The sequence below is a fragment of the Podarcis vaucheri genome (assembly GCF_965113315.1).
Source record: "Podarcis vaucheri genome assembly, chromosome: 6".
In the NCBI taxonomy this organism is placed as follows: domain Eukaryota; kingdom Metazoa; phylum Chordata; class Lepidosauria; order Squamata; family Lacertidae; genus Podarcis; species Podarcis vaucheri.
In genome coordinates this window covers 98,410,680-98,427,474 of record NC_138764.1, presented here as the reverse complement: position 1 = coordinate 98,427,474, position 16,795 = coordinate 98,410,680, and the positions used below count along the sequence as shown (strand labels likewise).

Genomic DNA, 16,795 nt, shown 5'->3' with positions numbered 1-16,795 from the left:
TTGCTGGCAGAGGAAGCGAAAAGCGTTTGGGCTGGCGAGAGGAGTTTTAATTTCGCCCTTCTGCAATAAGCACCACAAGTCCACGTGTCACTTTTTTCAGCGTCTCCTCTTCCTGTGTGGGGATTTCTGCAGGAAGTCTCGCCGCAGAAGGTCGAGGCTGCTCGGGGGCGATGCTTGCAAAAGGAGGAGCCCGGGAGAGACGCGTTTGCAGACAGATGCAGAAGTCGGAAAAGGCCAAGGTCTCGCCGGAGGCGGAGATATTTCAAGAAGCAGGTCAGGATGATGCTATGCAAGATCCGAAACAAGATGCGTTGTTGTGCTGGGCGATTTGGAGATCGCGCGCGCGCGGTTTTGCTCTTTCGTTCTTTTGCAAAATCTATTGCCGAGCGCGCGAAGCAGCGTCTCCTTTCCCGTCCCTAGAACTTTGCGCTCTGAGATTGACGTCTCCCTTCTCTCTCCAGCAGCGCCTTTTGATCCTGTTCGTCATGTTTGCAAACAGGATCCGGTGGAGGGATCGACGGATGGTGGAAATTGCCAAGGGCTTCGGCACCCGCAAACAGAAAACTGAAAGCAGATGCGTAAGAGAGGTTGTGCCCGCGCGCGTCTCTGCTGTTGCTGGTTCTCTGTGAAGCCAGACTGTGCAAACTTAGTGCATCGAGTCAGTGCTGCCCTCTTTGAAGAAATGAAATGAAAGGAAATACAGTACGCACTTCCCAGAATGGGTGCAAGACACACAGCCAATCAAAAAAAAAAAAAAAAAAAAAAAAAGGCAGCATGTTTCAACTTGTTTACCAAATCTGCCACTTTAGAAAAAGGAACTGCTGGGTAGGGTAAAAAGGTAAAGGGGACCCCTGACCATTAGGTCCAGTCGTGGCCGACTCTGGGGTTGCAGCGCTCATCTTGCTTTATTGGCTGAGGGAGCCGGCGTACAGCTTCTAGGTCATGTGGCCAGCATGACTAAGCCGCTTCTGGTGGACCAGAGCAGTGCACGGAAACGCCGTTTACCTTACTGCCAGAGCGGTACCTATTTATCTACTTGCACTTTTTTGGTGTGCTTTCGAACTGCTAGGTTGGCAGGAGCAGGGACCGAGCTATGGGAGCTCACCCCGTCGTGGGGATTCGAACCACCGACCTTCTGATCGGCAAGTCCTAGGCTCTGTGGTTTCACCCACAGCACCAACCACATCCCTGCTTGGCAGGGTAGGGTAGTGAACTACAATTGTCTTGCATATATATTTATTCCTCAAATCAGTAAAGGTGCTTCAAAGTGGTTTACAACACTATCGTGTTTTTTTCTTTTTCTTTTGTAGGAAATCTCTGGAGCATTTGCTGTGGTGCATCGTAACAAGTTCAAGAAGAAAATAAAATCGTGTAATAATTTAGGTAAGAGGTTGTTTTTCCGGCTTTCCAATCCGATACAGAGGTCTCCCCACTTATGCACGCTCGATTCACTCCAAACCCAGGTGAGGGTGGCCAGGAAATAATTAAAGAAATCAGTCTAAACTGCAGAAAGGTGTGACGAGGGCAAAAATGACCCAAAAAGTTGGAAAACTGCAGAAGTGTTGTGAAAGGGGCAGGAAAACAGCAATCCCAGGAGATTTTGCATCCGTCTTTGAGGCCTGTGGAGAGTTGGAGCTTGAGAAAGGTTTGGAGGGAGCGATTGTGGCGGAGTTTGGCTTTTTAGATGGGTCTTCCACGCTGTACGCAATTTTACATATTCATGCGGTAACCAGGAACGTAAACCCTGAGCAAGTGGAGAGACACCTGTATTTATTGTAAGCAGGTGAAAACATGGTTACTGGACACTGCCCTAATTCCCTCCATTTTCTACTCGTTTTGCCCGTTGAATTGAATTGGATTGGCTATAAATTTGCCACATTTAACCCATGACAGCTCTTGGGCCAGTTGAGTGAACATCAGTTGGAGGCTTATAGGCCAAGTCCACCATCCAGAAAATGTGCATTGGCCGAGTCTGCCCACATATCTAAATATAAGAACCAGGTGTCTAAAATAGTATGGGAGAGCAATCCAGTCAGACTTTCTCTAGTGTAAATGTACACTGTTGCAAGGATCCCAAATCCTCAGTGTTTAGGAAATGAAGGCTTAGGCAGTAATAGTCATTTTGGACACATGAACTTAAGCAGCTCTTATGGCGGAGCCTGAACCATGCGCAAGTGGTTTACTCAGAAGTATAGCTTTGCTTTCTTTGCATTATATGTGGCCCGTACGTTCTTAATATATGTAGAAAAAAACAAATAAGGCACTCTCACCAATTAGGTTATCTTCATATTTAAGACTGCTAATTTGATCCATGTGACAAAATTATAATTGACAACCACTTTTGAGCACGTAGCTCTTAAGATTTTAGGAATGTCATTGTGGGATAGAATAAATCAAATGTACATACTGCTTACAAAAATGTAGGTTTTACCTTTTTTACATTCTCTTACACATTTGGAAATGTGTATTAGTCCCAGCGCAGGGATGTTGCTTAAATTGACTCAATTAGTTATCCTAAAGGACAAAGTTCTTTTGCATACTGAAGAATGCAGTCACATTAAATTCTTTGCTTAGTCTACAAGCTAAGGATCATGTTGCACCCTTGTTGAAAAAGTGTTTTACATAATACAGTGTTCTGTATGCACACTCTTCCATTGTCATAATAACCTCTCATCCTCTTTGAAGAGAGTTCTAATCTGCTTGAGAAATAATGAGGGGAGAACCAGGATATTGTAGCTCTCGCAGGTTTAATGAATGCAGCATGCATAGCTGTCATGTTCTATAAAATCTGTACCTTCTTTAAAACAAGCACTTATTCCCAGAGAATCCCACCCACCCAATCACATTTTGAAACAGAGATCCTGTTTAGTCTCAGCTGATCTCAGAAATACAGCTTCTGGACTGTGGCACTTGTGACTTCTGGGCTCCAGTTCAGCATGCTTTGGGTGTTAATTCTTCCTCTTTCTCACAATAGCTTGGCTTTTAGGAAGCTCTAGCATTCCGTACAGATTGCCTTCATATCTTTTCTACTGCTCTAGTCCATACTTTTATTATATATTATTTTAAATGGCTCTATCACACGTTGAAGGGCCCCTTAAGGGAATTTTTAAACTTTAAATCAAAGAGCGCAATAACTAGAGAGAAGGAAAATAGGAACTGTGTGCCTTTGGAAATGCTGATTTTTTAAAAAAATAATGTGACTTTCATTAAAAGGAAAGAACATTGGTGACTTACCTGTAGCCTCAGCTCAAAGCTAGGTATGGGTTTATTCTTTTTCTGTCTTCTAAAATATTCCATGAATGTGGTCTTCACTGAGCCAAGAAATCTATGCTAGGAATGTTGGTTTATATGGAAATTTAAGGGGATTGTCAGTTTAGCGCAATATATGGGGTAGTATGGCCCCCTCTAGTCCCCACCCTGCACTCAACTCTCACTTGTGGCTCCTAGAAGCTGTCAGCATGTGACAGCAGCCACCGGGAGCAGCTTTGACTGGCCAGCTAAACCAGGTGAGGGTAGCCAATGGGTCTCAAATCCTAGGTGAGTTTGGGACTCTCCTGCATGTGAAGATTGAGCGGATGAGACCAATAGTGGGTCCAGTGGTCAAGAAGACTGTTTCTGCCCCTGCTGTAGAGGGAAGTGAGGGGCAGATGGGGCTCATCAACCTGGGAAGGAAGAAGGAAAACTGATCCTAAACCTCTGCTTCCTTTGGGAGAAGAAAGGGCTAAGGAGTAACCTCTACACAAATCCGGAGTGGAGTCCCTAAGATGGTTGGATTGCGTCTTGTACTGCAGCCAGGCTGGTGCAAACGTATTACTCTGCTTTCCTTTGGAACACATCTGTCAGGGCTGCTTCCAGATCCCAGCTCACAGAGGATCACGCTAGCCAGCGTTCACTTTATAAAAGTCTTTATTGAGTTACAGTTTCCAATTCCAAGCTGCAGCGTGCAGCCCTACGTCTTATAAGCTAGACCGGCGAAGCTCCGTCTGAGTCCCCGCCTCCTGTACACCAACTTAATACCCTAGCCTTACTCCACCTTTTCCGCCTGACCGTTCTTCTCTGGGTCCCTCTGCCCCCCGTGGTCTCTTCCTTCCGGGACTCTTCTGACGCTGACCCCCCGGACCCTTCTGTCTCCTTGCGGTGGGCTTTAGGACCTGGCTCCCTTTCCGGGCTGCTTACTGTGCCGCCTTCCTGTGCATTTGAACTTGGCGCGCGCGCCCAACCTTCCACTTTCCGCTTGACCGTTGCTTCGCTCTCCGATGGAGGTGTGGCCACTCCTGACTCATGCCCTCCCCCCTGCGGCGAGCCGCCGGATCCCGATGCCTGGCGCCCTTCCTCCCCACTGCGCTCTGTTGGGGACGTTGGCCCCGATTTCCAATTGCTGCTCTCTGAACCCCCTTTTGTCCCTTCTTCCTGGGGTGTCCCCCTAAGCTCCCCCCTTGCTCTGGTCACTGGCGCTCCTTTCTGTGAATCTTCCGATTCACTGGAAAGACTCTGAGATCTCGGGTCGTCGTCATCGCTCATCTTTCCTTCGGACTCCTCCCCCTCGCTCTCTGTTTCCTCCCTTGCCCTCGCCTCTGCTCCTGAACCCCTGACAACATCAGAGAGGCTGAGAAGGCTGCCTTGTTGTCTGGGCAGCCCAGAACCCCCATATATACTGTTCAGGCTTAAACACCATGGAAGGTCATTTTGGTGTTGCTAACGCAGGGGTTTGACTTCACTCCCAGAAGTGCACTCTGTGGTCTCTCGAAACAGATGGAAGCCAGCAACACTACTTCCTTAACTATGGAACATATTCCTCATAAACGCCACAGGTTGCACCCAACGCTGCGTTGCAAGCTGAATGTATTTTTGTTTGTGCAGCAGAACGCCACCTCTTCCTCCTTCCCCCTGCAGCATGCTGCACTGCCTTCAAGTTCTGTTCCAGAGCAATGGGAAAAAGTGGGTCTATAATCCAATTAAATTTGTCTTAAGACTATAAAACTCATACAATTAAATCAATTAAATTTTCATATAAGAAAAAAAAAGTTGTCATCGCCAGCCATGCACACGTGTTTGCCTTTTAAGATAGTGCTCATCATACATTTTAGTATTTGCTTTTTAAAAAAATTAAATTTACTCTAATTATCACTTTTTAGGTCATAAAAATATCACTTGATTAAACTAAACATTGCCACACACAAAATCATTATGCAAATCACCACAATTTGATATATAAAGGTCTTAGAAACGAAAATTTTCTTGATATGAAATTCGAACCTTGTTGAGGAATATTAATATTATTTCAAGGGTACACACAACCCTGCCTCCTCTACAGTGACTGTTAGCAGTTACTAAGTGTGAAGGAGTGGGAGGCATTTAAACTTATTTTCCACACATACTTTTTATGACAGCATTTCAAAAACACAAATGTAAAACGTATTGTTGAAAGTGGTATTTAATGCTAAGCAGTTAAGAGTGGCGATCTAACATTATGGAGCTAACAAAATTGCAACCATTCATCCATAGCCACCAGGATAAGACATTTCTCATGCATATGACAAATCCATTTACGTAGTGAGGGCTGATTCCTGTGTACAATATTTCATAAGTTATGGTTCACAGCCTCCCCCATTTGAGAATAATTCAAACTGATTATATTATATTTTGTATATGCAAACTATTTTATATACACATGAATATAAAGATCCCTAAAAGTACCATTGGGATGACACCCTTGAACTTTCTGTAAAATGCATAGCTTTTTTTCATACCATTTTAAATATTTTCTCTCAAGTTACCCAAAAAACTTTACAGATTAAAGCTGCTTCAGTGTGTGATATTTTAAAAAAACCCAAAGGAAATAAATCTCAACTGTCATATTTAAACCTCTTGGGGAAATCTCACATATTTGGCTCTGAAATTAAATGAATTAAGTAAGCTAATGGAAGTTCCAGTTATCTTTGCACTCTTGGAAGAAACCTTGTGCTCTAAACACACAGGAATCTTCTTGAGCAGGGTTGCAGTGCAGTATTTCTGGTGCAGTGACCTGTTCAACTTTGTGCTGAAAGCTGAAACTCCAAACATTTTCCAAACCTGCACTTTTGCATCCAACAGCCAAGAACAGGAAGAAAAGCTAGTTATAGTTGAGGAAAGGTTTAGAGCCATTTCACTTTCACTGTTTCACATTGTCCTTAAAACAAAAGATCTTTATCCACACAAATTGCAACTCTCTGTTCTTGGTTAAATGCGGCTACAGGTCATTTAACGGGAAACATCTGTCAGGAGCAAAAAGCTAGCCCATGACACTAAAAGTCAGGTGGTCTGTTTCGCAACAGCTTAAAACTGTGTGGCATCAGAGCTTCAGCTGGTGAAGACAGACTATATTCAACTAGACTTGTGAAACTAGTATATCTCAAAAGCTTGCACAAGAGCGCCTTCTCTAGAGCCAAGCTTCATACAAATGCCAACAAGTTTTCACAGTAATCATCAGCAACTATGGGTGCACATTTCCCCAGGAACCTCTCCCAAACAATTTCCATATATTTCTATGAGGTTTGCATGGAAGAGATTCCAAGTATGAAATTTATTGTACTAGCGAGTCCCAGTGACTAGCTAAGCATGCTAGAAGCCAAATCGTTTTAGGTTTATCATCTACCCACTAAGCTTAGGTTCTGAATGAATCATCTAAAACGTTACTGAATTGATTGTGCAAACCGGGAGGAAGCTGCTTTCATGTAAGATTTGCATGGGAGGCTTGTGCATGTGTCGGAATTAAAACTACAGTGGCCAGATAGCCACAGGACTATAAGCAGCATTATTAACAGCTTTTCTACTGAATTCTGCCGTTTCCTCAACAGCCCTGCTGGCAACTTAACTGAATGGGTGTTTTGTATCGCCATCTTTGAAATAGCAAGGGTTAGTGCTTAATACTAAACAGCGGAACAAGTGAACATTCCTTTAAGACAGTCATACATGCGATGCAGCACCCCACACCTTAGCAAAAACTACAAGGCAGCAACAAAATAAGAGGGACTTCGTGGAATTACAGGGCCTTTAGCTGGTGTAGAAATAAGCTCTATCGCCGTGATTCAAAATACCAGATGGGAATTCCAAGATGGAAAATTTGTAAAATCACAGTTCTCTTTACCCAAGGCAGGAAACTTGATAAAACCTCCACCATCATTATTATAAATTACAGCCCAAGAACTTCCATGCTATTTCAGTGTATCGGCATTACATCAGACGTTTCTTCTAACTGGAAATGGCCCCAGCCATAACAACAAAGCTGAGTATTTTATACCCACCCCCCAAGACACACTGTTGGCATTAAGGATGTAGCTACCACCCACACCAATACTACAGCTGGTATTATTATTATTTTTTTAAAAAAATAAACAAAACCCCAATGAAAGAAAATATAATTACCAAGTGATTTCATGTCTTGTTTCAGAGGCATATTTTTGTCATTCTTGAAAACTATAAAATAAAAAGCCTTTATTGTCAGCAATACTTCGAAGAGAACTAGGCCCATCATGAATATAACATTCAGCCCCATATAAATAAGTCACCAAGGTGTGAAAAGCAAGGGAATTATTTCCAATTACAGCGTACAAGCTTCCTATGCTATACTCTATGCAGAAAAACAACATTGCCATGAGGTTTACAAAATGATCACTTCAACCAGTTGCTAGTTTATAAATAGGGAATGCATATTTGGCTATAAATTAACACAGAAAATAGTCAATATTCAAGTGAGAGACAGGTTAACTGGAGAGTTGCCAGGAGCTTCAACATTAATTCACTGGCCACCGAAATGTGTTTCAGTAGCCAGACATTACAAACCTTCAGCACAGTGTATATATATATATATATAAGAAAGACTTGGTTTTTTGCTTAAAATGTATGACAGTGCATAGCCTAAGTCAGATGGTCAAAGTGATAACAATGCTTCTCAATGCTGATCTGCTGCATTTTAAAAAGGGACCCATCTCCCTTTAAGTATGCTTGCCAAGAAAAACAAAAAAACCCACACACAACCAAATTGCAAAGTCCTGAACTGTAGTAAAAATATTTCAGTCACAGACTGATTAAAAATGTATATAACTGTGCAGTTCCGAGTGTTAAATGTCCACCTGCACATTTTACTTGGGTTCCTCAATTGTCCCCTTGCTGAGGTCTGTCATTTTGGGATATTTTACTTTCTTCTGGTCCAGCTCGTTCTGAGCCCACAGTAGTAATTTCAGTAATTTAGCCAGCTTGGGTGTCGACTCACGATTTTCATAGTCTAGAACAGCTTGGTTAACTTCGCTCCAAACCTAGAGAGAGATGAGCAACTCAGTTTAGCACAATATATGCATATGTCACAGAGAGTCAACGTGATCCACCAACAGTTTTTGACCTGAAGGACTAAACTCCTCCGCAGGTATCATGACCTTGTGCAAGCGACTAAATATCAGTCTCAAGCCCCCCCCCCGTAAAATACGAACTATAGAGCTGCAGGATATTGCAGAGCACTTTGCAAAATAGAAATATTATAGAACGTAATCGTCTTTTTCAATTTCCAAAGAAAGAGGTCATGCCAAGAGGCTCTCGGTGGCTATTTCCCAGCTCTGTAACTTCCTTTCAACAAAGCTCAGACGTTAGTATCAAATTCCACAAAAACATCAGCATTTAATTGAAGTGTTCCTCTGATAAAAATAAAGCTCCTTATCAAAACCTCAGTATGGGTCTTTTTGAGATAAAGGGAGTGGTAACTTAGAAAGCCTACTGGAGTGGTAAAGGTCATCTATATTTTCCTTTTTCATCCTCTTAGAATAAAACAGAACAAAATTAGCTTGTTGTTCTAATGTTCACCAAGTAAAAGTTGCTCCCAGCAACTGACCAGCTAAAGCTGCAATTCTAACCCCCCTTACCTGGGACCCATTTAATTTAATAGGACTTCCTTCTGCATAGACACATTGTGCTGTAAAATGTCAGTTGATCAATCCAAAGATTAAACTGGTTCAAGCTTGCTTTTTCACAGAACATTTTAAAAATGCTACTCATCCTCAAACTTTGGGGCATAAGATGAACTAAAAATCTAAATAAGCTAACTGAAAGCCACCCGCAAACTTTCAGAAAAAAGCCACGTGATTTATTACAAAAGATGATGAAAAGTGAAAAACTGTACAGTCAGCTTTTCTTTATAATGTAATAAAGAGCAAATCTTAAAATTGCCCTTTTAAGAGGCATGCAACATCTAATTTTAGTTACAAAGGATTAAGCGCAATTACTTTCTGTCTCTGCATCATGTTGAGCAAGTCTCCAAAAGGTGATTCTTCTGGGTTATCGAAAGCAAGCAGGGCAAGAGTGCGCTCCATCTCAGTCAGGCATTCCCGGCTCTCCTCGCCTTGTTCCGCTAGCTGCGTCTGAGCAAACTCCAGCGCAGCTTCTGTTTCACGCTGCCGAATCAACTCAATTAAATGCTGTTGCTGCACCAGCCAACCAAATAAAGGAAAGAAAAAAGAAATAGGGAGACCGCACAGAAAAATTAAATGCAGTTCATTCAGTTTCTTTCACTTGATCAATGTTCTTCTAAAAATATGTCAGCTGAGCATTCAAGTGAAGCCTTTAAATTAGAAGTTGGGAACTAGCTACTGAAAGGAGTGTTAAAAGCAGCAATGTCAGAGAAAGCAGGTTACATTTGCTAGCATGACTTTTCCCTTGCTTCCCTATTTTAACTATGGTTTAATAGTATGCCTGAACCAGCACTAACAGTGGTTAATGGTAACTAGTTTCCCTCTTAAAACAGGCGCTACAATTTTCTTCAGTTCCTGAAGTATCAAATTCAGGATACTTCAAGTTGACTAAGACAACAGTTAATAACATTGCAGATACAATGCTAAACAATGGTTAAAGCCCCCAGGAGAAGGAAGTGGGCATACAATTCTGCTGCCTACTCCTATCTACACCAGGCCAAAGTGTGTTAAGAATGCACACCATACATACAGGATACCGAAACAGAAGAAGAAAAGGCTTTCTGAATATAGCAACCTTCCTTCACCACTGTCAATTAGTTTTAAATGTAATCAATGCCAGTTTCAATGTGAATCTTACCTGTAAGTGGAAGTAAAGGTACCGGTTCGTATCTAACAATTCTGGGTGAAGGCTGTTGATCAGTGCAATGGCTTCCTGAATCTGGCCTTTGAGGATCATCTCTCGAATTTTTATTCTTTCATCCAGGGTCTCTAAATCAACACTGGGCTCAATTCCAGATTCCATCCGAAACTTTTCTGCTGCCTCTTTGAAGCCTTCTGAAATGCAAAAAGAAACTGCTTGCAGAAAATGGAAATCAATTCAATCAATCATATTTGTATGTCACCTTTCCAAAATTAAGGCAGCTTACAACATTAAAAATCACATAAAGAAACATAGCAAAAGTAGTCATAAACAATAAACAAAACATCAAAAAGTGCAAAACCAATCGAACAATATCTGCATAAATGGCTTAACTGGAACAGTACTACACTCGATATTTCTATAAATCCAGTTTCTTAAAACAGGATTCATCTAATGAATTGACAAAGGCTTCTGCTTGGTCCCAACTGGTCAGGTGTGCTGTCAGGAGAACCGCTAGAACAGTGTGCAGGGGGAAAGGTTAGTAAATTCTTGCAATACACAAATACTCCCAGGATGTCTCAAATGAATACCCGTACATGGTTATTGTGGTAACTTTATTTTCTAAACCAGCTGAGTGATTACCTGTAACAAGGTAGTTCATGATCAAGCGGTTCATGTCAGCTCTCTGGATGTGCAAATTATTAAGTTTTTCCATCCACTCGTCTTTTGTGATTTCATCGGGTTTTTCGGCATAACTCATTCTTGTCCCTCACTAGGAAGGGTGAGGAAAAAAACAGAGGCAAGATAAATTACTGTGAGTGAGCAGATACAAGAGAACAAGCAAATACCTCATTACTTTTCCGAGATGGCTTTTACTGTTCACTGCAAAAACAGCAACCAGAGACAGTAAACTTATGCACGTCCTGATTTCACAGCTTGTACTCCATCAGGACAGCAGCTCAGTTTAGAGCACAAATGTTCTGTATGCAGAACATGCCAGGTTCTGTCCCCCTGCCAGTTAAAACATTCTCAGATAAACAAGGGTTCCGGCTGGGACACAGAACAGCCACTATCAATCAGAAGAGACAATTCTGGTCAAGATGGTCCAGTAATCAGTCTTGGCATAAGCAAACTTTCTATGCATAGATCAGCTGGCAGGGGTGTGCGTTTGAAGACTAGAAAGAACTAGGAAGCACAAATCATGAAGTCAGGATATAGGTGAGTTGTCCCAGATATTAAAGAGGGAGTAGGGGAAAATCAAACCCACTTGTTATATGCAGGGGTCACATATTTAATGAGCAGTTCTACCCTAAAACGTGGCGTAACTATAGAATGGTTAGTAAAGGTAAAGGTACCCCTGCCCGAACGGGCCAGTCTTGACAGACTCGGGGGTTTGTGCGCCCATCTCACATTTATTGGCCGGGGGCCAGCGCTGTCCGGAGACACTTCCGGGTCACGTGGCCAGCGTGACAACGCTGCTCTGGCGAGCCAGAGCCGCACACGGAACGCCGTTTACCTTCCCGCTGGTAAGCGGTACCTATTTATCTACTTGCCCCCGGGGGTGCTTTCGAACTGCTAGGTTGGCAGGCGCTGGGACCGAGCAGCGGGAGCGCACCCCGCCGCGGGGATTCGAACTGCCGACCTTTCGATCGGCAAGCCCTAGGCGCTGAGGCTTTAGCCCACAGCGCCACCCGCGTCCCTAGAATGGTTAGTACATCTTATCAAATGCTCATCACAGTACCTGCACTGTTAATTACAATAAAAACAGCACTACATCTTATTATTTGTATGTTGTAAACATTTTTATACGTACACAGTTGTAATTCTATCAGTGTTTATTGTTTGTTTATATACTTTGAGATTGTTTTTATCTGTAAGCTGCCTTGAGTCCCATACGGGAAAAAGGCAGGGTATAAATAAATAAATATATAATAATAATAGTGCTATCGTGACCTGTAGTGGCAAGCACCTAATCATTATTGGCATTTATACATGTAGTGCTTTTTGAGTGCACAAAGGAGTTTTATATATATCCTCACAGTAATTCTCACAACAATCCTACAAAGTAGACAAGTGTCTTTACACCCCCGTGTCACAGAACAAAGGCTGAGGAAATGTTGGCTTGAATATTGACACACATTGACGGAGCTGAGATTTGATTTTCTGGTTCACAGCTCATCTTCTGATGACACATTACTAATTAGAACAAATGGCCATGGCACATATATGAAGGCATCTCAGATCTGCTTTCGCACCTAGCTGTTCTCTCTTAACTTTGCCATGATCCGAAAGCACTTTTCAAACTATCAACACTGCAGAGGTGGGGAGAACTGGGATCAGGCACAATAAGTTTCAGTGAGGCTTTGCAGCAACTAAAGATACATATGCTATTAGTCTCACTGTTAATAATGGGTCCTGAGCAATCACTCCCTCTAAGCTTCCTGTTTGTAAAATAAAAGAACTAAGTCCCATGTTTATTTGTTGGAAGGACAGGTAAATAATATTGGAATTGCTATTAAGCTGTATGGTTTAATCCCACCCTTTTTGGGTGCATGAAGGCTGAACACCAGACTGAAAACTGGTGTCTTGCTGCCATGAAATGTATCTTACTCAGTCTAGATGATTCCTTGACAAAATTTTAGGTTTAGTCTCTTTAATTATCACTCACTAGCAACACTACCACCTCTGTACAGTCTCATTAGGTCTTCAAGGATAGCATAGGCTGAACTGAAAAAACTGCTGAGGACTGTGTTGCAAAATATACACCTCGTAGGAGTCTCCAGTGATGAGCTAACCGGAAGCCCTTTAAAGATAAAGCTCAAGCAATGTGTCACAATAAACACCTAAACGGAATCTATTAGGATAGATGCATCCCTTTGATACAGCTCCATCCAGAACTGAAACCGCTTTCCTCTTTCCAAAGCTCTGTTAAAAACCAACACGTCCCTAATTAAGACACGTAACATCCGAGGATGGTTACGAAGTTCACGGGTAGAGAAAAGATCGGTCTTTCTTTTTTCTTTCATTATATATACCGTATTTTTCGCTCTATAACACGCACGTAGTTTTTAGAGGAGGAAAATCCGTAGGCATGCCACCCGTAGGCATTTCCTCCATAACACGCACAGGCATTTCCCCTTACTTTCTAGGAGGAAAAAAGTGAGTGTTATGGTGCAAAAAAATACGGTAAGTTTCCATGTGTACCGAGTGCTGAACGCTCCCGTTTCCATAAACAAAAGTCACGCCTAAGATGAACCACGTGTGTTGTTTCTGGGTAAAACCGAAACATGAACGTAAAAAGGGAGAAAAGCCTTTCCCCTCCTCCCCCCACCCAAAAAAAAAAAAAAGAAAGGCTCAGAACGAGAAGCGCCTTTTTAAAGCTTGAGAAGGAGAGGCGCTCCAATCCGTTTCGCACCACGCAGGAATCGGATCCAGTTTCTCCCTTATATATATATATATATTTTATTTTATTTCCCCCTTTTTTATTAAAAAAAGTGCTCCATGAAAGCTTGCATTTCCTTGAAATAAAAAGGAGCGTGTCGGGGGAGCAGCGTATAAATAATAAAGAGAAGCGAAATCCCGAAGCTTGGCCCGTGCGGCGGGGAGGCCGCGTCGTGTCAAATGGGGGGGGGGGAGGAGAAAAAGAAGGGGAAAACCCCCAGTAAGGAAGAAGAGGCGGCGGCAGAGTCTCCCGCGACATGAGCTGCCCGCCCACCGCTCCTCCCGGCCGCGTCTCGGGGCTTCCTTCCTCTCGCCCGCCGAGAGCAGGCCCAGGCGGGGGCGGACCCCTCGGCGCCACCAGGCAGGCCTCACGCCGCCCCAAAATGGCTGCTTCCCCCTCAGCCGCCGCATCCCGCCACGGAGAAGGCGGCCTCCATGCCCCTCACGGGGTGCCGCCGCCTTTCCTTCCCCCACCCACAGGTGACCCTCTCCCCACCGGCGCCGCCATTTTACTCACCGACCGAGCTCGCCGCCTCCTCCTCCTCCTCCGCCGGGCCTTCAACGCCAGGCCCCGTCACCTGCTCCGCCCCCCTCCTCCCTGCGCCGCTCTCGCTCTCGCTCCCGCTCCCCCCCCCACACCCCCGCCGCCGGCCTCTCGCAGGCCGCGCCTCTCGCGAGAGCTCCGCCAAAGCCGCCCTCAGCCAATCGCCTCCGAAAGGTCGCGTGAATCATAGAGACGAGGGAGAGGGGGGATCGGCACTGAGGGGGAAAGAGGGAGAGACGGTCGATAAAGAATGGGCGTCCTAGAACGGCCTAAAAATCGTAGCGTTTGAAGGCGCTGCAAGGGAATCTTTGGCCCGGCGTGGGATTCGAACCCACGACCCCGTGATTGAGAGCCTCATGAGCTACCGGCTGAAGCTGTTAAGTTCTAATTAAAAATAATAATAATAATTCTCAAGCGACATACAAAAAGGAAACGATAAAGCTGTTTAGTAAAAACAGTAAAGCAGCATTATAGAACCTGATGACTACAGGTCCAGGTAATTCATTCTGATGGAAGTGGTAAAGCCTGGGTGAAAAGACGTCCTTCTTGTGGGAAGAACATAGCTCAGCGTTAGAACTAGTGACTTGCATGCAGAAGGTTGGAGATTCATTTCCAGGTGTGTCTAGTTCGGGCTGGCAAGGTTCCCTGCAAACTGAGTAGATGTTATTGGGATGCACATTGAGGAAGTGCAGGTCCCTAAGAAGAATCCCAAAATGCTTAGAAGAGCTATCCAGCAGAAGCCTATTTGCAATTCTGGCAACAAAAATGTTTCTATCTGTGGTTGTGTCTCCACCCTGTGCACCAAACCAGTTTCACAGGTTCTTCCACGACTGATTGGCTAAGGTGATTTATTTACGGTAAGTCATACAAATAATTACACTGATATTCATCAGTATCAAACTTTATTTCAGTCACAGACCAGCATAAGATAAAACACATGGATAAACGGAACACATAAGACTTTAAGCAGGTAAAGAATAAAAAGTAGTAATTAAGAGGTAAAGGTAAAGGGACCCCCTGACCGTTTAGTCCAGTCATGGACGACTCTGGGGTTGCGGCGCTCATCTTGCTTTATTGGCCGAGGGAGCCAGTGTACAGCTTCCAGGTCATGTGGCCAGCATGACTAAGCCGCTTCTGGCGAACCAGAGCAGCACACAGAAACAGCGTTTCCCTTCCCACCAGAGCAGTACCTATTTATCTGCTTGCACTGCGTGCTTTCAAACTGCTAGGTTGGCAAGAGCAGGGACTGAGCAACGGGAGGATTTGAACCCATCACGGGGATTTGAACTGCTGACCTTCTAATCGGCAAGCCCTAGGCTCTGTGGTTTAACCCACAGCGCCACCCAGGCCCCAATCAAGAGGTGATTATATCAGTAAAATATCAGAGCCATTTACTACTATTACACAAAAAACATTTTTTTAAAGTTACAATCAGAAATCAGTTATTATGGAGAGAGGTATTCTTCTTTGCCTTATTTTTTATTTATAAAAATAGTTATACGTGTACCATTGAGCAAATGATCTGCTACTCAGATAGCCCGCTCATCAGCATCCATTGTTAATGGTCAAGCTACACTAAAAGCTTATGGGAGGATTTAGCTAATCATGTGTTCCATTTTTGTCCCTATAATAATTTTGCTATTTTAAACTGGTGCAACACTTTAAAGATAAAATAGTAAATATGTAGTTTGCTTCCTTTTGTCAAGTTACTTTTTGTGCAAGCATATGAAAGGTAACTTTTCAGTTGCGTTATCTACATACACTTTAGTTTCCAGGTATAGGTCTGGTAGAAGTAAAAGGTTAAGAAGGTTAATTGTAAAAGGATTTCAACTGTTTCCCATGTAGCTGCTTTTGACATATATAAAAACAACACATCTACAAACCTCCCTATACAGGGCTGCCTTCAGATGTCTTCTAAAGGTTGTAGAGTTTATCACAGGCATAGGCAAACTCGGCCCTCTGCATGTTTTTTTGGGACTACAACTCCCATCATCCCTAGCTAACAGGACTAGTGGTCAGGGATGATGGGAGTTGTAGTCCCAAAACATCTGGAGGGCCAAGTTTGCCTATGCCTGTCCTAAGCGAAAGTGGGACATTCTGGCATGCAAATCAGAAACCTGGAGGGCATCTGTAAATCCAGCACTGTCCCTGGAAAATAAAGGACACTTGTAAGGGCTGAACCTATAACCATAGCTGTCAACTTTTCCCTTTTCTTGCAAGGAATCCTTTTCGGAATAAGGGAATTTCACTTAAAAAAAGGGAAAACGTTGACAGCTATGCCTATAACCCACCCGTAATGGAAATCCAGAACGCTTCTCAATACTGTAGAGTGGTACCTTGGTTTAAGAACAGCTTAGTTCATGAACAACTTGGATTAAGAACGTTGCGCCACTTCCTCCTCCTGCCCAGAGGAGGCGCTCGATCCCTTGCCGCTCTGCACTGCTCTCCCAACCAGAGAGAAAGACCCTCTAAGTTTCCGCTCTCTCTGTGGTTCTTTCCCCGCCCGGATTACCTCTGGGCGCCTTCCCAACTGCCACTGCGTGCGACGGAGCAGAGCGTCCTCCGCTCCCCCCCCCCCGCAGCCCAACGCGCACCGCCTCGCGCGCAGCCACCTCGGGCGGCCATTTTGGCGACGGGTTCCTCTCAGCCTCGGCGCGGGCGGAGCAACAAGTCTGAAGGGAGCCGTGAGGGAAGGAGAGGAGGCGGCGGAGGGAATGGAAATGGCGGACGCCA

At 43.9% G+C, this 16,795-nt stretch overlaps 1 protein-coding gene and 1 long non-coding RNA gene across 3 annotated transcripts; one reads left to right on the top strand and one right to left on the bottom strand.

Moving 5' to 3' along the window:
• The first annotated feature begins 134 nt into the window (after window positions 1–134).
• On the top strand, window positions 135–3,780 carry LOC309534382. 2 transcript variants are annotated; one of them, XR_014220662.1, is made up of 4 exons: window positions 140–273; window positions 462–1,200; window positions 1,311–1,383; window positions 3,631–3,780. It is a non-coding gene; the product is annotated as an uncharacterized lncRNA (long non-coding RNA). The 2 variants fall into 2 exon arrangements; XR_014220661.1 differs by lacking the exon at window positions 462–1,200 and having other exon boundaries at window positions 135–273.
• Window positions 3,781–5,418: 1,638 nt separating this feature from the next.
• GID8 (GID complex subunit 8 homolog) lies at window positions 5,419–14,155 on the bottom strand. The gene is made up of 5 exons (XM_082226515.1): window positions 14,036–14,155; window positions 10,720–10,849; window positions 10,075–10,271; window positions 9,252–9,449; window positions 5,419–8,294 (listed from the first exon to the last, which is right to left on the bottom strand). Exons 2-5 carry the CDS (start codon window positions 10,835–10,837, stop codon window positions 8,121–8,123), a joined length of 687 nt encoding a protein of 228 aa, XP_082082641.1. The 5' UTR covers window positions 10,838–10,849; window positions 14,036–14,155; the 3' UTR covers window positions 5,419–8,120.
• Between the last annotated feature and the right edge of the window lie 2,640 nt (window positions 14,156–16,795).